The sequence below is a fragment of the Furipterus horrens genome, unplaced genomic scaffold (genome assembly GCF_987537825.1).
Source record: "Furipterus horrens unplaced genomic scaffold, mFurHor1.1.pri manual_scaffold_5, whole genome shotgun sequence".
In the NCBI taxonomy this organism is placed as follows: Eukaryota; Metazoa; Chordata; class Mammalia; order Chiroptera; family Furipteridae; genus Furipterus; species Furipterus horrens.
In genome coordinates, this window is record NW_028327175.1 from 130137728 (window position 1) to 130163450 (window position 25723).

Sequence of the window (25723 nt, forward strand, 5' to 3'; positions counted from 1 at the left end):
TGTTTTAACTGATAGAGATGATTTTTGAGAGCATAGATGGTAGAATAACAATAGTAGCAAATAGGGTCAAGGCTATGTGAAACAGTAAGTAGTATTTATACTGTATGTTCAAAATGGAAGGGAAGAATGCAGAATAAAGTGAGAAAGTGGAAGTCTACAGTATTAATTTATATAAAAGTTATATGCTGTATATTTATTCTGAGAGGGAGTATAAACAAAACTTAAAAACAAACAAAAATTAAATAATAAGAATAGGAGGGAGAGAAAGTAGGAAACAGATTAAAGAAAGATTTTTTTCTCCAGTACAATCTTTGGGCACTGTTCTTTTTCTGGATTCACCCCTGGTCAAAATTCCATGGGTTTCAAATCTTCTTTTCTGGCTGGCTGGCTGTGAGGGGATCTAGCTTGATTCTGGGGCTGTTATATTCTCACTTGTGAGCCTGCCATCGCTCCCTGCTGTGAGCCACACTGAGCTGGGTCTCTCCCCACTGGTCCTGCGGCATCCTCCAGCAATCCTCAGGCTTGTCTAGCAAAGCTGTTCTGCTGGCAAGCCAGTGCGCAAGCCCCTAGTCTTTGCCCAGCCTTCGGTCCTCTCTCCGCTCCTTCTCCAAAAAAGTCTCTGTGTTGCCTCCCAGCTGCAGCACCAGGTTGTGTTCCTGTCTGGCAGTGCGTTATTGTGCACCTGTGCATACCGCTTGCCTGTCTGGGATCCCTACCTGGTCTGCGTTTCCTCCGCAGCTTTCCTGTGTGGGCACCTCTCCATGGCTCAGTTCTGCTTTTTTGTTTGGTGGGGCCATGATGCGTGCCCCCGAGGCACAAGGTTGCCAGCCCAGGGAGTCCCCACCTAGACTCAGTTCATACAGTTTCTCATAGTCCAGGTTGTTCACGGTCTTTCCATACCTCCAGCTGTTTCAACGAAACCTTCTCAACAACTCCCTCCGGGCCTTTGCTGGTCCTAGTACCTATGGAGGGGATAGTTACTGGCTAATGGGCCAGTCTGCAGCTGCCCCTTTCAGGGGCGGTGCAGCAGAGGCACAGAGCTGGGGGGCCCAGCAACTCTGCTTGGAGAGCGTGGACCAAGCTTCCTGCCCTCTTTCACGCCACTCCCACACTCCCTTCCCTGTTCACGCTATCTGAAATCTGCACTCACTCACTCCTCTCCGTGTTTTTACTCCAAATTCTTCCGCGATGGGAACAAGCAGATAACACTGCTACCTACTCCGCCAGCATCTTCTCTCCCCTCAGTCCAATTCTACTATGTTTTGATTCTATTGTCTTTCCTTCCTCTCGATCATATCTCAGAAAGGAAATAATTATGTTAGGTGACAGCAAAGGTCCCATGGACAAGCAGCGGAGATGAGCTGAAAGGGCCATGACTCAACAGTAGTTAAACTTCCCTTTAATAAACAGTGTTGAGCTCCCCTAAAACCCTGCCCATTCAATGCCTTTTTTCTTTAATTTAATTTTATTGTTTTTCTATTACAGTTGTCCCATTTTTTCCACCATTACTCCTCCCCAACCCAGTCCACCCCTTCTCCCACAGTTATTCCCCAACCTGTTTTCCATGTCCATAGGTTATTTATATTAGTTCCTTTTCACTGCTTTTTGTTGTTGTTGTTGTTTATCCCTTCCCATTAAGCCAAATGAGCAGCTTGGAAACCCTCTTGGATCTGAAAGATTTCTATCCAGAGGAGCAAGGATAGTTGTTCATGATTTCCATCTGCTGTTTCTATCTGCCTGCCATTCATTCTCACTGTTTTCGTCTATGGAGAATCAAACTTTTCTCTAAGATAAGAAGGTTTGTGGCAAAGCTGCACCCAGTCCACCATGAGTTACAGGGATAGGCACATGACCTAGATTGGGTCTGTGAGCATAACCCATCCCATGGCCACAGTGATTGGTTCACCAATCGACAAGTGACCCAAGATAGTTCACTGCAAATCAGCCAGGAGACTCTGACTGGAACTATTGGGAAAGGGAACTCTCACTCTACTGGGGTTCCTAAGTTGAAAAAATGAAAGCGTGAAGCTGCTGTGCACCACTGTATAGAAAGAGCATGCCTCAGAATGAAGTCAATCCAGAGGAAAGCAGAACTGAGTGATCACAGAGTATGATACTTGACAATGCTCTGCAGCTCTGGATCTAGCCATGCCTACCCCATCCCAAAGACTCTTCAGAGCCAACCCCCCTTCTTGATTAAAGTACTACAAAATGGGTTTTTGCCACTTTCAAACTATAAAAATTCTTACTAATGCACAGACTGACTCATTCTTTTTCTCAAAAATGTTTAGTAACTACCCAATCAGGAGAATTAATGCACTGCCTGGACTGTCAAAATGATTTTAACAGATACAGTATATTTCATCACCAGTCTTCCTGGGATGAGTCTGCAATCTCACCTTATTGTCACTGAGTTTTCAAGATGCATCTGCCATTCAAAGGCACTTTATACGCAACAAGCATTATCTTTTCCCTAACTTATTTACCTTACTTCAAGTTGGAAAACCAAACAAGTTTGAAAGGAATTGGCATTTCTATTTCTGACTTCTCTTTAAAAAAACAGAAACATCTTCATAAGACATGAAGTAATTCTAAACCTTTATTGCTCTATTACTCAACTGATGTCAAGATTAAAGCTTTTACTACATTTTACACAGGGAAGGGCGATAGTGTGAGAATATGCAAATGATAAAGATATCATGGCATCTTCCCCAGAGGCTCCAGCAGCGTTCTGTGCACAGTAAGCCCAGCAAACACTGCTTCCAAAGGATTAGTTACACTTCAATGTATTCTAAAGTTATAGTTATTGGAAAAATACCCAATATCTCTGTATGAAAAATTCACCTCACGTTTCAAGCAGATGGCAATTCATACACACCTTCATCTGTTACAAAGGTGGAACAGGTTGCCCTGACAGCATTTTCAGTATCAAGAAGCAGAGCTATGAAAGTGTCCTTCATAAGGGTGTCTACTATTTACTCTAAGGTCAATGATAGATTTCTTTATGACACTTGAGACTACGAAGTTTCTGTCATATGATAAATGTCACATCAAAGAATTCAATTAAAGGCTACTGTTTCTCATCTTCTGCTTTAAAAATATAAATAATTACTAGTGTGGGATAGAGGGATCTTGGAGCTTTTTTCTCAAGGAAGGATGGGGTTCACTCAGTACTCTCACCGAAAGCTGATAGAGGCAAAGCCCCCATATGAGTTGAAGAAAAATAACTATAAACTCCCCATGGGTTGTATTTTTCATACAAGGAAAAATAAAGTTTTAAGTAAAAACTTCATGGTACATTAAAGGAGAAAAAGGAACCTGGCTGCTGTGGCTCAGTGGATTGAGCGTCGGCCTGCGAACCAAGTGTTGCTGGTTTGATTCCCAGTCAGGGCACATGACTATGTTACACGTCAGGTCCCCAATTGGGGGCATAAGTGAGAGGCAACCACACAGTGATGTTTCTCTCCCTCTCTTTCTCCTTTCCCCTCTCTCTAAAAATAAACAACCAAACAAATAAATTATTTTTTTTTAAAAAAAGGAGAAAAAGGCCCAGTGATTTACCATCTGGACTACCTCTTCATTACAGCAGTGCCAAAGATGAGCCTGTAGCCTTTTCAACCATGATCTACAGACCCTGACACCTGTCATCACAGGGAACACCTCTCCCTGTCAAACAGCCCTCATCAACTCATACTCTGAGTCAACTCTTGAATACAAGGACAGAAAAGCTAATATAACAATCAAATTCAGGACAAAGGAAAAGGATATTTCAAATTAGTGAAAAGCAACCCATCAGCTTAGAGACCTTGGGAGTCTTCTTCCCAGTGAGAACAAAGAAACAATTAATTCTGAAAACCAGTTAATTTGTAATATGACTTTAAACACCCCCTAATTAATTACGGTAAGTGGATCAAGTTTAAAATTAATTTTTAAGATAAGATTCTACAGCTCTGCTCTCTGTGGAAGAGCCATGCTCTAAAATTAGCAGCTAGTAAAGTCCTTTCAGAGACTTACATCAACATTTAAGGATACTGCCACATTTGTGAGCATAGGACTTGATGCAACCTACCCGGCACAGATAGGCCCTGGCATACACTGACACCAGTGGGTCTCCAATCCCTCGAATCATGCACGTCAGGCGGGGTAGACATTCTGAGATCCCCCTGTTAGAAACAAAAGAGGGCGGCATTACACCCTGCGTAAGAACTCCCTGTGCTTTAATTTTTAAAATAAAGACAATGCCAAACTTCCTAAATGTGCGTGGGGAGAGGGGGATGGAGGCCGTGGGTGAAGGGAAATTAGGTTTCAGGAACAAACCAAGGTCAAAGTTTCAGAGTTTTCTAAGGCTATGTAACTATCTTTCTCTCACTTACAATTCATTCATTGAGTGGTTTCTTTTATCTTTACCATTTGCCAGTGCTGGAGTCTAACCTTCACATTTTTCCCTGCTGAGGTCACATTTACTTTACTAATTGAGCATTTTTTATGCTCCAGTTATTTTCTGTGGATGGATACCCCATGATTTTCTCAAAATTCTCACCGTTATCTACAGGGGTGGGCAAAAGGAGGTTTATTGTAATACAAATAAATAATTAAAAAATTATAGTACAAGAATAAACTTTATGCTTTACATTCTCACAACTGTAAACCTCCTTTTGCCCACCACTTGTAGTACTCTAGCACTGATTTACTGTCCTGTGCCCTGCCCCTTCCCAGCACCTGACACCTACACACCAGCTTGGCAGAAGCATGTCCCATCAACGGGACCTGTGCTATAGTTATTTGTCCTGCAACATGGAACTAACTCCCTCTGCCTGCAGCATTATGCTGCCCCAACTGGTGAGGCAAAATAACTGTTTCTTCCTGTACCAGTGTTGTCCCTACAAATGACCCCAGGCATCCCCTGATCCCAATCAAACATATTTGGTACACTAGCTTCTAAACCCAACCAAGCTATTCTATGGAGCACCCTGAGTCACCCATGACATTGAGGAGTTTATTGTCTACATGCTACCCAACAGGACTCAGGGTTTTCTGGCTCTGCAGAAATAATATCTGGTTTCCTTAAGCTCAGTAAAGTACTCTCAAAACAATGTCTGTGGTGACCCAGAGTAGTCTGGGGCTCAAGAGCAAAGGCCTTAGCTTCTAACATTGTTATCTTCATCATCATCTTAAGACAGTAGCATCAAACAGTCCAAGCCACTGCCTGCCAGGTGCAGCTGTTAAGTGTGGTGTGTGCAGCTCAATGGACCCTCCCAGACTCTTCTTAAGACCTTGTTCACAGAGGAGGAGGCTGAGGGTCAGAGATGCTACACAACTTGCTCAAGAGCACATGGGTAATAATGGCAGATGGAGGATTCAAATCCAGCTGAGCTGACCTCTGATGTGTTATTCAACAAACCTCTCCTAGCTTGAGTTTATTTAACAGTAAGATGAGGATTTAAATGGTATCTCTACTTCATTAAGTTTTCACTTGGATTAAATAAGAAAATGAATGGAAGACCTGATGCTAAGTACCCAAATAGTAATAGCTACTATTACATTGCCATTAGTGTGTGGGTCCAGAGGAGAAACTGATTTTTTGGAAATGTTATGGTTCTATGGACATTTAAGAAGAGCCTTACATTTTAGACAGGAACTTGTTGCACTTCAGAATGGATGCTTCCACGTAACTACAAAAACATTCCGTTAAGAAAGACATTTTCCATATGGCCCATTCCCTAGGGGAAAAAAATTAAACTCTTCATGAACAGAAGTAGGTATGTCTTCAGAAGAGGGAGCCATAATGGTTCTCAACAATCCAGAGAATTAAGTTAGTTAATGGCTTGTGGTTTCTATATTTGGCTTTCAAGGTTCTGTATCTATTTAAAATAAAATCTGGAAAATGTTACAGGCTGTGCTGGTTCATGGTTACATGCTGAAATTCAAAATAGTTTTGAGCATTTCCAATCAAGATTTATGGGGAAAAATGAACTTCAGACAACTAAGATTTAATTTGCATATAAGTCAAATTCTCTGTTCTTCAATACTGGCATTGTACAAAGAAGCTTCACACTGTTCCTTTCAAATTCCAGGAATCACAGAAAACACATGAAAATGAAGCATTTAAGTTGAAAGAATTAATAGTGGGAATTCCTCACTGGAAACAAAAGCCTGGTACATGACATCACATTTAAAGTAAAAAACTAGAAAATTATTAGAAGAAAGCAAGAGTCCAAGGGCTTTTCTAGAGTGGGGCCCTGTATTTAGAGGCTGACAACTGTAACAGGATCAAATTTTCAATTGGAGTTCAGGGCACCCCATCACATGTCTACTATTAGCGTGTAACTCTTTTTGACTCTTTAAAATTCTCAGATTAAAAAAAAAAGGATACAATCTTGGAATGAGTTCCCTGATGGAAGCAATCTTGAAAAACCAATTTAAGCATGTTTCTTTGGCGGTGTCATTTACATTCTCTGGAGAGACGTGATCTGTAATACAAAAATAATACCCATCAGCCTTCCTAATTCTCAGAATCTGTTATAGCTGCTTGAGTTCTGGGCTAGGAAAAGGTTACAGTACAAAAAGAGAAGGGATGGGATGCGTAGTTCTTCTATCCCTTCCCTTCCAAAAATTATTATTAGGAAACAATTGATGACAATGAGCACTTATACAGAGTAGCTTTTGAAGTGCTAGGTACTTTCTAAGTGCTTTAGTCAGCTCACTTAATCCCCACAATAGCCCTCGGGAGTATGTACATTTTTTCTTAATATGCTTTATTGATTATGCTGTTACAGTTGTCCCAATTTCTTTTCCTTCTGTTCCCATCCACCCAGTGACACCCCTCCCTCCATTTGTCCCCCCTCTTAGTCCATGCCCATTAGTTGTACGTATAGTTCTTCTCAACATCTTCCTGCCTACACCACTCCCTCCTACTATGCTTCTTAATTCCTGTACCATCTGCCTCCCTTTCCTGCCTTCCCCCTCCCTGATGATCTCCCCCCATAATGTTCCCCATACCTATAATTCTTTTCCCACTCTCGCTGCCTACTTAGTTTAGTTTGCCTTTGTTTCGGTTCACTAGCTTCTGTTGTTGTTGTGATACAGTTTTCATTTTAATGTTCATAGTTTTGATCTTCTTTCTCCTAAACAAGTCCCTTTAACATTTCATATAACAGTGGTTTGGATCTGATGAACTCCTTCAATTTTACTTTGTCCTGGAAGCACTTTCTCTGCCCTTCTATTCTGAATGACAGTTTCACTGGATAGAGTAATCGTGGTTGTAGGTTTTTGCCTTTCATTACTTTGAATATTTCTTGCCAGTCCCTTCTTGCCTGCAGAGTTTCTTTTGAGAAATCAGGTGATAGTCTTATTGGGACCCCTTTGTACTTAATTCTCTTCTTCTCTCTTGTTGCTTTTAAGATTCTCTCTTTATCCTTAATTTTTGACAGTTTGATTATAATGTGTCTTGCTGTGGTTCTCCCTGGGTCCAGTTTATTTGGAATTCTCTGTGCTTCCTGGACCTGTAAGTCTATTTCCTTCCCCAAGTTAGGGAAGTTCTGCTTCATTATTTTTTCACATAATTTTTCAATTTCTAGTTCTTCTTCTTCACCTTCTGGCAACCCTGTCATTCAGATGTTGGCCCACTTACAGCTGTCTGATAAGTTTTCTGAGCCTCTCCTCATTTTCCTCACTTTTTGTTTCCTCTTTCTTCACTGGTTGACTGTTTGTTCCTTCCCTATGTTCCAGTTTGTTGATTTGATCCCTAGTTTTCTTTCCCTCACCACTAGTTTCATATGTGTCTTTGTTCATTTCAGCAGGATTAGCCTTCATTCCTTCCCCGTCTTGTTTAAGATCTGCCATTAGGTCTGTAAGCATTTTTATAACCAAAGCTCTGAATGGTGCCTCAGAAAGATTTCCTATCTGCTGCTTCATTAGATTAGAAATTTGCTCTCTGGTCAGCTGCGTCACCGGGATCTCTATCATGATCTGTTCCATCCTGACAGTTTTGTGTTTACCTTTGCTGGGCAGGGCTGTCACACCTCCTACGCTATAGGGGACAGAGCCCCATGCACTAGTCACAACCAGGCAACCCTTCTCAACACGCTGTGGCATTTTCGCCATCCCACCAGCATCGCCTTCACCAGCACAGCTTGACTTCTCTGCCCCGGCTTCACCCCTCCTACCCATCCGGACGAGCAACACTTCTTTATAACTTCATACGTTGAACTTCCATTTATTTTCTGGAACTTCTGGTTATTTCTGGGTTTCTGGTAGTAGTATTCCTTCTCAGTTGTGGAGGGAGATGGAGTGTGTCAGTCTAGGCCTCTATCTTGGCCGGAAGTCTGAAGTATGTACTTTTATTATCATCCTTCCCAAGGCACAGAGAAATTTTGTAATTTGCCCAAGGCACCGCATAAGCAAATTTAAGAGCTGGAATTCAACTCAGGTAGTCTGGCTGCATAGCCACAGTCTTAACCACTGCTCTAATATAATTCCTGGTGTACCCACCAGTAACAACAATATCGTTGAGAATTCCAGATTCTTTAGGAACCTGCAACTGTAACACGAAATGTGATTGAAATCTGTGCTCTAAATAGCACAGGGGACAGACCCGAAGGTAAATCAAGGCACTCAGTTGAGAAAGCAGCTAATAATGGCTTTCAGATTTAAGTCGCTTGTGGGAAAACTGCCAGATTCTCCCATTATCTGTTCTCTTCCTCTTCAATGATACAATTATCACTTTTCTGCTGGGCAAATGGCCATCCTTATAGCTAGGTATGGCCATGTGACCAAGTTCTGGTCTCAGGACATCAACAGAAGTACAATTTCTAGGAAATAGCTTTAAAAGAAGGAGTTTGACCTTCACTCCTTCTTCCCTCCTGCTGGCTGAAATGAAGGTGCAATGGCTTGAACTTCCCTAACCATCTTGAACCATAAGGGCAACAATAGAGAAGTCAGGATCCCTGGTACCATGGACTAGTAGCTGTCCCACCAGCACTGACCTTCTCCATCCTTATTTTGAGCTTTCTGGCACTGACACCCAAGCCTAATGTTGACATACATCTTAATAAGGAATGGAAGTACAGAAAAATGGGAAAAAAATAAAAAGTCATCAATACTAAAACCATTTTGTTGAAGTCTAGCATGGAAATTACTTTTTCTATATGGTCTTTGTACAGATTAGAGCCTTATTTCACCACTGGATGTGCTTTATACTTTTAGGATTCAATCAAAAAGAGAGAAGTTAGTTACATTAGCATACAGCAAATGAATGTTGGTCTCTTGGCTCTCATCTTGTTCAGTGAGTCAGTTTTTGCCCCTGATTTCTGCTTTCTACTACTATAAGGTGATCAAAATTCATACAGAATCAGCAAAAAGATAAACCTCTAGGTACTTAACTAGCAGAGAATAGCCACTAATACAACTGCAGATATTTTGGAATTGCAATTTCAAGTATTAACCTATTTTTGGATATTTTTGCATGCTTCATTCATTCCCAAATTAGTTTCCCATTTTCAAAGGGAAGGGGAATTACCATATTCCCTTTCCTGGCTTGAACCTGTTCAGTTAACATTTTTTCAAGTTCCAAGAGCTCTAGACAAGAAAAGATAAAGAATTATTCTGTAATTCATTTGCCAATGTTGTGGAAAATAGAGAGGTGGGGTTAATTTCCCTTCATATGACTGAATAATGTGACTTGAAACCCCACAGCAAAAATAAGTCTTTGAGGTCTTTTAATAAAATCTTTTCCAGTTGTGGGAACGGAGATTCAGTGAAGGGTATATTTACTGACTACAGGCTATGTAATAATCTGCATTATCAGCTCAAGAAAAAATTTTGGTAAAGTTTTATGTTATGCAAGATTTTTAAATACTTCAGCCAATTAAATGTTATATTCCTTTACTGCTCAAGGCAATGTTTTAAGAACCAACTAAAAGTAGTGCTCTAGGCTCTGGAGAGATAACAGTACATAAGACAGACCCTATCCTCATGGAGCTTACATTCCAGTGGGGGAAGAAACATAATAAACAGGGAAAAGAATAAGCAAGCAAATAAATAAGGTAATATCCAATAGCAGTCAACATGATAAAAGATATAAAACTAGGTACTGGACTAGAGAATGACTTCAATTGGGACAGGGGAGTTGGCGTCATTAGATAGGGTGGTCAGAGAAGGCTCCAGCAGAGATGAAATTTGAGCTGACCCCTGAGTGACAAAAAGCAGCCACTATGCTTAGATGTGGAAGACATGTATTTGCAGGAAGAAGAAACAGTAAGTACAAAGGTCCTAACGTAGTTATGAACTCTGAAATGGTCAAAGAACAGAAAATCAAGCCAATGTGGCAAGCAAGGAAAGATGCAGGCACCACAAGCCAAGTCATACAGGGTTGCAGCCTTGGTGAGAACTTTGAGAGTTTCTTTAAGTGCTATGAAAGCTCCCTGAAGAGTTCTGAGCAGAGGGATGACATGACATGATTTATACTTTTGCACTTGGGTTGCTACATAATGAATGAATTCAGAATTTGGAACTTAATTCAGGAGACTTTGATGTAACAAACAGAAAATTTTCCTTCGAGTTCCCACTTATTTTTCTTATAGTACTTCTTTGTCTAACCCTGAACTTCTATGACTATTTTAAGAGAGAGGAAGCCAATGAGTCGAGTTTTCCATCACTTGCCAAGTCTCTACAATAGCAATGAGAGTTTTCTTTACATCACGGTGCTTATAGGAATGCAGCACCATTTTAGTAGGTGCTGGAAGAAGGCTAGGTCAATTAAAGGCCCTGCTTATCCAGATGCAGCCCATGTCAGCCATGAGGGAAACTGAAGATGGGAATGAGAATAATGACAAGAACCACAAGACAATAAATCTAAATTATTTCTGCTAAAATGAAGATAATATTTTATCACAGAGTAGATGGTCTCTTCACACATATGCTGGATTGAGATATTGGGAAAAAGAATTACTACATTTGGTAGTATAACCTTTCTATGAACCCAAAGGATGCTGATATCTTTCTAAACTCAGAAGAGTTATACCTTAGTTAAACCTCCTGAAGGTAAAGGCTCAAAAATTAAACTCACCGGTCAGAACTTGATTCAAATGGAAAAAATGAGTAATGCTACCAGCTTCCTCTCTACACTTCATTTCTTCAGGCAGAATTCTGCACAGGTTTCAAAAGTTTAATTCATAATTATTGTGAAGACTCATATCCCAGAGATTACTAACATTTTTGAGAAAGGTCCTTCCCTATCCCTTTCAAGTTCTTGGAACCAGAAAACACATGCAGATGACTTTAACTAAGAGGGGGCGGAGAGAAGAAATTATTTTCAAGAAAACAAAAGCCTGAGTGTGTTGCTCAAGGTTAAAAAAAAAAAAGGTATTTCAGGAAAGAAGAATTTTAGTGATAAAAGTGCTAATTAATAACTTTAGACAAGTACTGGAAGTGAATAAGAAAATCCCCTTTTAACTTAAACTTCTAGGTAGGTAGTAAGCTATTAGTATTTCTTTCTTACTTGGCTCCAAAATGTTTTTTGTATAGTTAGTAAAAATTGGGAGGAAAGAAAATTATTCTAGTAGATGCAAACTCAAATGTCTCTGGGGGTCAGGCAGTTAATATAAATTATTTTTAGGCAGTTAGGTACACAACAATAGGAAGTACTAGAACCTATATCAAAATAACATGATAAAAAAATACTGTTGTAGCCAAGGAAAACACTTATTTGGGTTTAATTCTGGCCTCAGGCTGAGAGTACACCGCTGATGGCACTGCACATGGAGGACAAGCTGGCAGGTATAAAATAAAAGCACCTGGATTGCCCAGATCTTTTAAGCTGACAAAGAAGGCCTCTCCATTCAGGTGGTCCCTGCCTACCTTCCCAGGTTCACAGCCTCCCAATCTGGAGACAGCTAGAACATAAGAGAGACTGTTAATAATATAACAGATGTGATGTGGTGGCAGGGAGGATCTACAACAGTGCTGTCCAATAGAAATACCATATGAAACCATTCAAAAGGAGAGATCAAAGCAGGGAAAATTTATACTTGATTAACCCAACTTATCTGAAATACCATGTCAATGTATAATCAATATTTTAAAATTTATAAATACTTTATAGTCTTTTATTCATATTAAGTCTCTGAAATCCACTGTATTTTTTAACATTCAGAGCACACCTCAGTTTGGACTGGTCAGATATCAAGTACTCAAGAGCCCCATGTGACTAGTGGCTGTCATAAAGGGTGATGCACGTTCAGCACCTTAGCAAGGTAGCAGCAAAGTTGTGGCAAGTCCATGACTATTTTGCACTGGGTCTGCCCATCTATAATGAGAGAAGATGTTTCCTAAGAGCTCTTCTAGCCCTAACGGTCTGTAGGGTTCTGTCTCTGAGAAATAAGTATATCAAAAAGCTTTAAAAATATACAAATACATAGATGGGAGAAATAAAGAATAAATAAATGAATGAAGAGATCAAATTATGAGTTACTGTTGCTAATGTAATCATCTGGTTAGGAGCAGTAGGAGGTCAAGTGAAGGAGAAGCAAACTGTTCTAATGTGTATGGATAAGAACATTTACTTACAGCAGTGCTAGGAACTTGAAAAAGGAGTAAAAGGAAAAGGATGCTGCAGGTATGAGTTCCACATTACCAGACACATCATCACCACTTATATGACAAAAGAAATTCATGGAATGCAGATTGGTGCACTCACTGTGGAAAGCAGTATGGAGATACCTCAAACCATTAAAAATGGATCTGCCTTTTGATCTAGCAATCCCACTTCTGAGAATATGTCCAAAGGAATCCAAAAGAATCCAAAACACTAATTCAAAAGAACATAAGCACCCCTATGTTCATTGTAGCATTATTTACAATCACCAAGATATGGAAGCAGCCCAAGTGTCCATCAATAGATGAGTGGATAAAACAACTATGAGATAATTACATAATGGGGTACTACTTGGCTGTAAAAAAGGAAGAAAACTTTACCCTTTGAAACAATATAGATGGACCTGGAGAACATTAGGCTAAATAAAATAAGCCAGTCAGAGAAAGACAAATACCATATGATTCCACTCATATGTGGAAACTAATGAACAATCTGAACTAACAAGGAAAATAGGGACAAACTCATAGATGGAGAACAGGATGACAGCTAGAGGCTGGGGAAAATTCGGTGGTGGTGGAATTGAGCAAAAAGGAAAAAGGACTCATGGACATGGGCAACAGGTGGTTGATTGCTGGGGGAGGGCTGTATAAGGGGACTAAATGTTAATGAAAAAAATATAATAAAGATTAAATTTAAAAAAAAATTCATACTCTTCTCCCATTATAACCTCAGAATTTAAAATTGATTGGCAATAAATTTAATGTAAACATCACTTGGGCAAAGACTGTAGAGGCAAAGTATTTGTTATTGATTTATTTGATGGTTTGTTTGTTTTTTCAAGAAATTTGCTTCTTAGGAAAGATATGTAGGAAAAATATTAAAACGTCAAGCAGCAGGAGACTTTAAGTTAAAGTTCAGATGAATCTAAATGCAACACCTTTTCATTCTTGCACATTCAAATTACTTAACCAAATTCCTAGCTGGACTATTTGAAAACCTTCTGATGTTATTAGAAGACAGATGATCAGAAATCTGTAAAGATGTTTCTTTTACTTTTAGTAAACCAAAAATAAAAAACTTTTATCATGTCTCAATAAATCCTGATTTCATAAAAGCTGAATCCTGACTCAAGGCAGAATAAAACCCTTGCAATAACTATGACATTACCTGGTAAGATGCGGTCACCCACACACATGGAAAAGATGCGGTCATACACGAGATTCCCTGGGGAGAAAAAGATAGCATCATGCTCTTTAGAAGTAAGCACTAAATAAATCTTTGTTAACTAGGGGTACAGACATTTCCCAGATAAACGTTAACTTGTGGTTATATGCTGCCACCTATGGGACAAATTTTAAGCCACATTTCTTTGTTTTTGCTTTTAATAAAAGAAGGGACATTTACTTTCTGTGAGAGGGAGGTAAGTGATCACTCTCCTCTTGGAGTCTTAACTGAAACATAGGGTCAAAGCAGCCTCAGATACCTCCATTCACTCAACAGAGAATGGTGTACATTATATTCTAGACAAGAGGTTGTAAATGGGCAGCCTGTAAGCTGAATCCAGCAGTGATCCATTTTGTTTGGCCCACCACATGGTGGCCCACAAAATATTTTAATACTTTTGGAGTTAGTTGCCAACATGTAATATTTGGGAGAATTCACATGGAATCCAGATTTTTGCTTTTTCACATTATGTGCCAAAAACAAACAGGCCCATATCCCCATAGGATAAAAATCAGCTAGAACAGAGCAGCTTCCCTAAAATGGCGTACAGACTAACCAGTTTGCCACAGTCCCCAACTCCCTACTGTCTCTAATCACCAGCCCACTTCACTTATTTATGTGATCTGACTGGTGCCCAGAAGCATCAGAATTTGAGATTCAACTAGAAGCTCTACCAGGGTAGAGATCTGTGTCTGTTGCATACATATCCCCACTATCCAGATTGGTGCCTGGCATACAGTTGCAAATACTCAACTCTACTGCCGCAGCTCAAAAGCAGCCACAGACAGTATGTAAACAAGTGGATGTGCTTGTGTTCCAATAAAACTTCATTTACAAAAACAAGTGGGCAGTCTGAACTTGGTCTATAAATCAACCCTTAACCTAGCACAAAAAGCTTTGTTTATTCCATGCAGTGTTTAGAAAATGCTTTCAATATTCAAGTGATAAAAATAATAACTCTATTCATTTTCTGGACCATCCCAAATCACCTTTAACATCAAAAGTATTTCCCTGTGCTCATGTGTTTCTTTGTTTCCCCATAACTCGATCATTCAAGGCAGTGAAGACCCACATACTTTCTCCATACTTACAAAGAGTCAGGAAAGTTCTAAGGACCATTTCTGGTTAAAGAACATGAAATCAAATGATATCACACAAGCAAATGACACAATGCTAGGATTATGGGAAAGAAGCCAGCCAAGCTAAGAGGAGCCATCTAGGTGCCTCTTCCAGTGTGGACTGCTTATACTACATTAACTTAAAAGACACTTGCTTAAAATGCACATTCCTGGAGCCCAACTCAGAGCATGTGAAAAATAATATTTTAGCAGGTGAGGACTAGGAATATGAATTTTGAATAACCTGACTAGGCAATTTTTATACACATTCAAATATAGGAACCAGTAATTCAGGCAGGAATCATTTTTAATTTTAAAACTTGCCTTGGGTATGGCAATCTCTGAAAACATCAACAACCCTTCCTCTTCCCTCTACAACACTGGTTCTCAACCTTGGCTGAACATTCAGACTACCTGGGGCACTTGAAAATATGCTGGTGCCTGTTCCCATCCTCAGAGGATCTGATATGAGTGATCTGGGGGGCAGCCTGACGATTGGGAATATTATTAAGGCTCCCCAGGTATGCAGCCAAGGATGAAAATCACTACTCCAAACCATGGCTTCATTTTAGAAGTTCCCAGGAAGCCTCAGAGAACACACTCTGGATCTGAAAACCATATGACTTTGTCCTCCTGGCAGGAAGTGTTTGGTTATCTGTGGTCACGGGCTCCCCATGGCAGCAGCCTCTCTTGGTGCAGTAAGAGGCTGCCTCTGTAACAACCACAGAACCAGGCACTGGGACTGTGTACACTTTTACCTCAGGACATCACAGTAAGCCACACTGGGCAGCTGTCTAAATTCTCACCTCCTATGGCACAAAGACCAGTCCTAAGAACACAAAATGCCTTTACTTCCTACACACACACACACACACACACACACACACACACACACACACACCAAAAAAACCTTGCCACCTCTCTAAGACCACAAGCAAAGCAATTTTTATATTTCATCTACATATTTCAAGGGGCTTTAAACAGCAAAACTTTTTGACCAAACACGTGTGGTAAATATTTTTTTTCCTTTATTAAGTCAGTGGACAGCTACTTTGAAAAATAATACCCAATCCTAGATTTATTTCCTTTCTTGATCCATTTTCTAATAAACCAAAAACACTAAAATAGCAAAATAATGACAATGAATAGCTAACATTTTCTGAGCACGTACTTTGTGGGAGCCAGGCACTGTTCAAAATTGTTTACACTGATCCTGGCAACAAGCAATTACAGGAGGAAAAACATTGTATGCATTCTCTCATCTAATTCTCTCCAGAAAACCCCAAAGGCAGGATCTATCATGCCCATTTTACAGGTGAAGACACCAAGGGTCATCCGTGGGGGCGAGGCAAGGAATGCAGGCAGACTCAAGCTCAGCTCTGTGTTCAGGGCCTCTGTGAAATCCCAGTAGAGCTCAGCTCATGCCTTTACGCTGCAGATGCCCAGGCGGTGTCCCAAATCCCTGGCCAGCACAATGCTCCAGGCCCTGGTCAGTCCTGACCACCACCACAGAACACCTGCCTCTGTACTGTCAAGCACCTCCATGGGGAGCAGATGCACAGGATGGACCTCAACACTGTGAGTTCCCATTCAAACAAGGCAGAGTCCACTTCTTTCTTTTAAAGGTAAAAACAGCTCTTGTAGCCCCAAAACACAATAGAGTCTCCTTGAGCAATGCAGGCTCAGGCTGCCCGTCTTGAGAAATAATCGTTCAACACAGGTCCAGACATCAGCACCTCTGGGAACGTCGTTGGAAATGGAGCAGAAGGAGGGAAGTGCTGAAGGTGGGTACTTGTTTGAATGTTCAATTTCAAATGTGGAAAACATTCCCATAGTTCAAAATTCCCAAAGGCAGAAATTTCTCTCTCAGCCTGTCCCAATCACCTCACTGCTCCTACCACCCTCTAAGAAGTCCCACTTTTATTTATTTCTTGGGTGTTCTTCTGATACTTCTTTAAGCAAATATAAGGGAATATGCACAAAAACAGAACATGCTCTATAGATGTTCTACACCTTAATGTTTTCACATGATGATACAACCTGCAGATCCTTCCATCTCACAGTGTAGAGCATACCCTCATTCTTAGAGGCCCCCTTCGTCTCCAATGTATAGACATCCCCTATTGATGGCCACCTGAGCTGTTTCTGGTCTGCTGCTGCTATACACTGGGATGAATTCCCAGAGGTGAAACTGGCATTTGTAATTTTCACAGATAGGAAAATTTCCTCATGAGCCAAGTACAACAAAAATAAAACAGGTACTTCAATTGCAGAGAGAACTCACTATCCTTGTGACTTTGGGCTACCCATTTTCTCTGTGCCTCAGGTTTCTAATCTGTGAGGTGGGGATAATTCCAGACCCTACCTCACAGGGCTCTTATGAAGACAATGTGACTTAGAATGTCTAAAGCACCTAAAAAAAATTATTTTTTAAAATGAAAGCCAAAGGACATTATTTGTTGAGGGTTACCATTACTGCCAACTTCCAATCCACCTAGGATAGCCAGCATCTGCACTACACTCAGCTTGCTGAAGTCTGGGACGAGAATACTGCCAGCAGAGTCTGGCAAGATGGCAGCCCAAAATTCTCATGAGGTTAATGTTTGGATCTGGTCAGGCTCATAGGTTAGAAACTGGATCTCACTGGCATCCCTGAGCTTATCTCACCAGGGATGGTGATTCATGCAAAAGAAAGTTGCAGGTGGCCACTGAGGGGAACCAAAAGGCCAATGTGTTAATTGACCATAAGATATAGAACGGTCAGAACTTCAGGCCGAAATGGAGGTGTAAATAGACACACTACATCTCCCTCCACAACTAAGAAGGAATACAACTACCTCAAAACTGGAGACAACCAGAAGTTCCAGAAAACAAAGCTGCATGGAAGTCCAACAAACAAAGATATAAAGAAGAAATACTCATCCAGACAGGTAGGAAGGGCAGAGCCAGGGTGGAGAGGACACCACGTGGAGGCAGCTGTGGCGACAGTGGCTGTAGCTGGCAGGCAGAAAGTGCAGTCACACATTTTAAAAAGTAGGGAAGGACAGCTGGGGAGCACGCGCCACACCACACCGTGCAGCTCATGGTGCCAGTATTGGGGAAAATAAAGCCTCAATGCTTCTGACTGTGAAAATCAATGGGGGCTAGGGCTGTAGAAGAAACTGCCGGTCTCTCAGCAGAATTCATTTGTCTAGAGCCCGTCCCATAACCCCCCACCCTAATGCTAGAACATCTGCAAACCCACCCACTCTGGGAACCACAAACAGGGCAAGAGCTAGAGAGGTGCCAGTCTCATATGGGAAGTGGGAGAAATGCCTGGAAAAGAGGAAGTGCTGAGCAAGCAGCATTGTTTCCTCTCAGACTCCTCTCCCACATATAGCACCACAATGTGGTGAAATGGGTCACCCCGTACTGATGAATACCTAAGGCTCTGACCCTTAAAACGTAACACGTGTAACAGCTGTACTTAAGACACAGAGGCAAACACAGGAGCCTGTCAAGTTGAGGAGACAGAGAAATATAGCCCAAAAGAGGGAATGGATCAAGGTTCCAGTGGGAGAACTAAGTGATGAGGAGATGGCCAACCTACCAGAAAAGGAGACAGCCAACCTAACAGACACCAGAGTTCAAAACACTGGTGATAAAGATACTCACATATCTGACAGATATGTTTGAGTATGGCAAATGCAGGAGGGAAGAAATGAAGGCTACATTAAATGAAAAGAAGGAAAATCCACATGAAACAAATGGTGAAGGAAAGGAAAACAGGGTTCAAACCAATGATTTGGCATATACGGGAGAAATAAACAGTCGACCAGTACAGAATGAAGAAACAAAAATTGAAAAAAAATGAGGAAAGGCTTAGGAACTTCTGGGAAAACTTTAAACGTGCCACATCCAAATCACAGGGGTGCCAGAAGGAGAAGCGAAAAAGAAAGAAATTGAAAACTTATGTGAAAAAATAATGAAGGAAAATTTCCCAAATTTGGTGAAGGAAATAGACATACAAGTTCAGGAAACACAGAGAGTACCAAACAAGCTAGACCCAAAGAGGACCACATCAAGACACATCATAATTAAAATGCTGAAAGTTCGAGTTAATCTTAAAAGCAGCAAGAGGGAAAAAGAGATACCTACAAAGGGGTTCCTGATTTCTCAAAAGAAACATTGCAGGCAAGAAGGGACTGGCAAGCAGTATTCAATGTGATGAAAAGCAAGGACCTACAATCAAGATTACTCTATCCAGAAAATCTATCATTTAGAATGGAAGGGCAGATGAAGTGCTTTCCAGACAAGGTAAAGCTAAAGGAGTTCATAATCACCAAGCCTTTATTACATGAAATGTTAAAAAGGACTTATTTAAGAAAAAGAGGACCAGAACTATGAACATGAAAATGACAAGATACAACTATCAACAACAGAACGTAAAAAAATAAAAACAAAAACAAACTAGGTGAACAACCAGAAAAGGAAAAGAATCATAGGTATGGGGATCATTTGGAGGGTTGTCAGCTGGGAGGAGGAAGGGGGAGAAATGGGGAAATGGTGCAGGGATTAAGCATAATTGGTTGGTACAAAATAGGCAGGGGGAAGTTAAGAATAATATAGGAAAGGGTGAAGCCACAAGAACTTATATGCATGACCCATGGACATGAACTAAGGGGGGTGGGATTGCTGGAGGGAAGTAGGGTACTGGATGGAGGGGAGCAAAGAGAAAAGAAATAGGAACAACTGTAACATCATAATCAATAAAATAGACTTAAAAAAAAGAAAGAAATACAACTGTCAAGAAGATGAGACACAGCCACCAGCCTGACTGATGTTCTCACCCTGTGAAGACAACTGTGTATGAGGACAAGTGGAGGCCCAAGGAGCGCATGACTTGCTATTTATTGTGAGATTCTAATACACCCATCCATTCTGGATCATTAGCCCCATCTCCACCACCATTCTGGGTCCACACCACCCTTACTTTCCAGCTGAAGTGCTACAATGGCCTCCTAACTGGGCTCCCTACTCACCCCTTCTCTATAGTCAAGTCTCAACACAACAGCCAGAGGGGAGCTCATTAGAACTCAAATCAAACAGCATCCCTGCTCTGTTTAACATTCCTCGTGTCCTCTAGTTCAAAGCCTAAATCCTTTCAATGGCCTCCAAGGCCCACCAGGATCTCTGGCCATGTTAACTCTTGCCTTCTCTTGTTGCTCACCTTACTTCAGCCACTCTGGCCTCTCACCTCTTCAAAACTGCCAGCCATACTCCTACCCTAGGGTCTTTGCACCAGCTGTACCTTGACATAACCTAGCCCTACACTTACACCCCCACAGAACATGTGGTTCCTCTCTCCCTTCCTTCAACTACTTACCCACATATCAATTTCTTAGCAAGGCCTCCTCCAACCACAATATTTAAAAGTATAGCCTCCCCACCTGTTGCCCATTCCCTCATTCCCCTAACCCTATTCTCACTTTTTAACTCCACAGCACTGACTGCCATCTACCATTATAGTTGGGTTTACTTAATTGTTCTGTAAATCCCCTTTTACTGGCACATAAGCCCACAAAAGCAGGGATTTTTGTCCCATATTTGCTAAGACATCCTCAGTGCCCAGCAGTACCTGACACCACCTCTCTGGGTCATCTGAAACTGACAGATCCTACTTTTTAGCTGAAGCCTCACTTCTTTAATCCAGTTAGCTTCCATTCCGTTCTTCAGGCAACAGCCTCAGCCAGGCCTAAATAATCTGCACATTTCATTCCCTAGATACCACAAATTGTTCAGGAATTGACAGGTAATCCAAGCCAAGCCAATGAGATTAAATTCTGAGACTTTTGTTGGAATGTTTAGAAAAAAAAATTCCTTCCTTGTCCTGGGACTACTAGCAGTTACCAGAGGGTGCCTCATAGAGTTTGAGAATGAAGCCAAGCCAAGGAAAAGTAGTAGAAAAAGCCATGGTCCTAAAGACAATGTTAAATGAGTTCCTGAATCCAGCTGTACCTGAAGCTAGAAACTACACCTGGGTTTTTCAAACTAAGCCAAGATCAGTATGAGTCAGGTTTTCTAAGACTTATTCTAGCTAATACATTCAGGTCCCTGGTCTCCTGTACATATCTAAATGGGTCTCACTGAAATTTGTTTTCTGACACATCAGGATCTTCTGATGGGTTATAAATAAGACTTGCAGGGCTAGGAGCCCACTGGTCCTTCCTTGTTAAGACAGTGAATGTCTCTGCTCTGATTGCTTATGTATTCAGCTCTCAGAAGGTGTCTCTGTTTGCTAGTTCTTATGGGGCACTTCACTGCTCAACATCACGTATTGCCTAAAGACCTTCATGGTTCGGGCAAACTGCTAATGGCATGATGCTCTGGACACTTACCACTGCCAAGCAGCACAGAGGTCTCCTGTTTCTCCGGAGGGGGCTGAGGGCATTCTCTTTAGTCCAGACCTCTCTGCTGGGCTCCCATAAATCATTCTGCCTGAGGGGTGGCATACAGGACAAGAAATGGCCACAATAATGTGGGAAAACCTTATAAGAGCTGCAGCCATCATCCAGGTGGGAGAGGACTGTGGCCTGGATTAAGATTTTCTCTGAAGACAGAAAAAATGGACATGCAGGGATGATTTAGGAAGCTAAATTGAAAAACTTAGTACTGGACATGGGGCACAGGAGAGAAGATACTCAGATTTTCAGCTTGGGCAACAGAAAGAGGACTAAGAAGAGTTTCTGAGTTCAGTTTCAACAGAGTGAGTTCCAGACATCATGGGATGGTGATGAACTGTCACTGGTCTAGTGTGCTGGCCCCACTTCACTCACTTTCTTTAGTAGCCAATCAGAAGGCTAAAAAAAACATATTTTAAAATTCTTTTGATAACAGCACCCTTGTTAATTAGTGGGAAGGGGAGGGTCTCCTTCATGATTTGCCTATACTTAAACTATAACAGAACCTAATTTAAAGCAACTCCACAACCCAACTTACGGCAAAAAACAAAATGAAAACAAAACAAACAAACAAACAAAAAACCCAAAAATCATATTTCCTAGATCTAAGATTACTAGTACTTACCAAATGTATCAAGTATGTCAGTGATGAGGACAAATTTGCTTGGGTAGAACTGAATAACACTTGTGTCCGAAAGAAGCTTTGAACACTAGAAAAATAGAAGAGAAAAGAATATTCACTCTGTTGTGTCTGACTTGTTTGGAACACTCCAAACCTGGAAAATTAATGATTTAGGGGACCGCTTTGTGTGGTATAGGGAACTGTAGCCTCGCTGTGAGCTAGGCCTTGCAAAAGGCCTGTAAGTCTCAACTAGAAAACTGGGAAAGCTGGAGGCAGGCATGACCCAATAGTTGCACTGAGGGTTCCCGTGGGACATCAGGCTTAAAGAATGTAGATTATGCTTTGAAGCTTGCTCTGCTCACACCTGGTGATCCTCTGGTGCCCTAGTGTGCAGCAGACCTTGACCTAAAGCAATTATTGGGCTCCTTTCTTTGTTATTCATAATCCATAGAAGTTAATAGTAAACGAAGCATTTGAGGTTAATTTGTGATTTATGTATCCTGACTGTATACCCCTATGCATACCCTTCTCAATGAAAGGCACGAGGAAAGGGAGTTTGGGCTTTTCTCCTCTAGAGAGAACTGCCACCTCTCTTCCTTCCAGACAAAAATCAGTGTCCGGCTTAACTCATTTCTCCTCATCCACGATCCCAAAACCTCTGCAGGACAGAGTTTCCACCGAGCCACAGCGTGCCCCCACATAACGATTTTTACAAACATGTGCAGGTGCTTACTATCTGCCAAGCCCTTGCTATACATACATTGGAAATACAATGATAAGCAAAACCACTGTACTTCTGACTATGAGAGCAAGACTCTGCTTACAACAGAGCCTCTTAAGGAAAGACACTACCACTTTCCTCCAAGAAAAGTAAAGCACTGAAGAATGTCATCCAGAAGGGTCTCTGCTCATATACTAAACTAAGGTCAGCACTCAAGGTCACCAAGGGAAGTCAATGACACCTCTCCCAGGAATGTCCTTGCAGTTGACTCCCATTTTTGTTCCAGCTGATTCTCAGCATGGATACCTCTCGCTTATTTCAGGATGTTCTTGATTCTTAAACATTCTTTTCTGTGACATGACCCCATCAGTAAATTTCCAGTGTTTCTTAAAAACTAGCATGTACCATTTACACTCACGCCCAAATTTCCCTCTAAAAGAAACATGACAAGCTTCAGAGAGCACATGTTTCTCTGGACTATGGTCTTCAATGCTACAAGCATCTGGGTTCTACAGGGACTTCCTTAATCCCCATGCTATCACTTGAGCCAGGGGGGCATTGACATGTTCAGGATTCTAAACAGAAAACTGCAGCCACACAACTTGTCCTTAAATACCCAATCATCATTTATAATGAAAAACACACACACACACACACACACATAAACAAAAGATTTCTACTTTAAAGAACTAAATTTAATGCCCCGAAGTTTTCACAAATTCAAAAGTCAGCATAAAGAACTAAAAAATCATGCCCTATTTTATTATTCCAATGGTTGACCCCCAGGTAGAAAAATGTCACTTAAATATATCTGGGCATTTATATGCATTTCCAGCCTGCAGAGAATGGTTCTTCTACATTCATCCTATCAAGAAGCAGGTTGTCATCTGTTCTCACTTTGTTACCCAATATCTAAATTGTTAGGTTCACCAAGTTTATTTCTCCTCAGCATTACATGTCTAAAAGTATACAATGTGTCTAACTTGTAAAACATCCTCTTACTATTTGGGAGAGGGGTTCAGAGGGAAATGTGAGCTGTTAGAACAGTGGTGTTGACACTAAACGTGGCATTTGAATGTACGCAGAACTCTATTTCCTAACACCTTGTTTTGCATTTTTCATATGCCCTCTATGAGCACTCCAACTTAAACAATTACCCCATGAAATTTCAGGGTTTAGAAAATGCAAACGACTCTGAATCTTAGAGACTGTTTATAATACACAGCTCTTGGTTCCTAGAGATGTCACATCTTCCGAGCTCATACCCAGAAGCCCTCACAAATGAATTGCTGCCCACTCGGGAGGTGAGAGAAAGAGAATTCAAACAGATTTCAAATGAAACACCACTGGGGCTTCCTATCAACTGTGTATTGATTTTTCTCTTAACCTGGTATGACAAAACATAATTTTATAAAGGATAACAGGAAGCAAAGGTTTTTGTTTTTTTAATCCAAAGTTAAAAGTTATAATAATGATATAAATTTAACTTACTTTTTAAATCACAATTTTGAAGATTTCACAAGATTTTAAAACTTTGGTGCAGTTTCAGAATCAGGGACCCCAGGAGGGTGTATTAAAAATAGATTCTCTGCTCCATGTCAAACCTACTTTTCAAATCCTCCAGGAAGACATCAGGAAATCAGTATTTTTAGCAAGGGCTCTAGGACATCTACTTCCCTGGATATTGACACTGTGCAGCAGACTCTGAATGGACTAAGCATTCTATAAGCCAGTATTCGAAATCAACTGGGGAGCTTTTAAAAATAATGGTGCCTGGCCTACTCCCAGAGATCCTGATAAAGCTGGTTTTTGGTGTTAGTGTGCACTCAGGATCTTTTAAGCTCCCACGTGATTCTAACGTCCTGCTGAGGTTGAGAACCACTGTTGCAAACACTTTCTGAAGTATTAATAATTACTCTGCCTGAAATACCTATCAAATTGCTAGAAAAATACTAAAAAGGTATTTTTAATTTGTTTCCAACTAGCAATAAAGGAACACTATTGGTTTCTAATTAAGTCAAGATTTTTAAAAAACTGAATAACCAAAGCAAATGGAGGAAGCAGACTAAATGATCAGAAGACAATTACTACCCAGAATACATGGAAAAAATCCTAAAAATAAATATGAAAAATACAAATAACACAATGGAAAAATGAGCCAAAGGAATCAACACAAGGCACTTTACAGAAAAGGAAACCCCAATGGCCAGTAAACATGTGAAAACATGAGCAATCCTATTATAGTCAGGGATAGCAAATCAAAACCAGCATGAAATAGGATTTTATCACCTCCTAAACTGAAAAAGTGAAGCTAAAAAGTCTGCTCATATCGAATGGGGAGAGGATGCTGAGCAGCACAGACTCTCATAGTGTCACCACTACTGCAAGCATGTCAGTTGTCACAGCTACTTTGGAAAATAACTGGGTACTGTACATACCCTGCAATCAGCAACTCCACTGTGAGCTATGGACCTTCATCTAGAGAAAGGCCAGCAGACATGTCCAAGAGTGTTCAGAGTAACACTATTCACAGTAGTGAAAAAAGAAAAAGGAAAGAAACAGATGCCCATCACCAAATTAATGACACATAATTTATACATCAGTAGACTCACTATTATTAAGATGGCAAATCTGGAGACCTCCAGCCAAGATAGAGGCCTAGACAGACACACTGCATCTCCCTCCACAACTAAGAAGGAATACCACTACCTAAAAACTAGAAACAACCAGAAGTTCCAGAAAATTGAGCTGCATGTAAGTCCAACAAACAAAGATATAAAGAAGAAATACTCGTCCAGATAGGTAGGAGGGGTGGAGCCAGGGAGGAGAGGACCTGGTGTGGTAGCGGCAGCAGAAGCAGCAGTGGCAGTGGCCGGCCAGCAGAAAGCGCAGTCACACGTTTTAAAAAGTCAGGAGGGACACCTGAGGAGCACTCCCAGCAGACCAGACCCCATAGCTCACGGTCCCAGCACCAGGGAAAAAGAAGCCACATTTCTTTTGACTGTG

At 40.9% G+C, this 25723-nt stretch overlaps 1 protein-coding gene across 1 annotated transcript in view; it reads right to left on the reverse strand.

Annotated features, from left to right (window-relative positions):
* The window catches only part of VPS35L (VPS35 endosomal protein sorting factor like), a 152857-nt gene that overhangs the window by 91886 nt on the left and 35248 nt on the right, over nucleotides 1-25723 (reverse strand). The window contains exons 8-12 of the mRNA XM_090279397.1: nucleotides 22000-22084; nucleotides 13760-13816; nucleotides 6374-6470; nucleotides 5625-5672; nucleotides 4070-4163 (exon numbers count right to left, since the gene is read on the reverse strand). Coding sequence (XP_090135523.1) covers nucleotides 4070-4163; nucleotides 5625-5672; nucleotides 6374-6470; nucleotides 13760-13816; nucleotides 22000-22084 — 381 coding nt within the window. The remainder of the gene's footprint in view (nucleotides 1-4069; nucleotides 4164-5624; nucleotides 5673-6373; nucleotides 6471-13759; nucleotides 13817-21999; nucleotides 22085-25723) is intronic.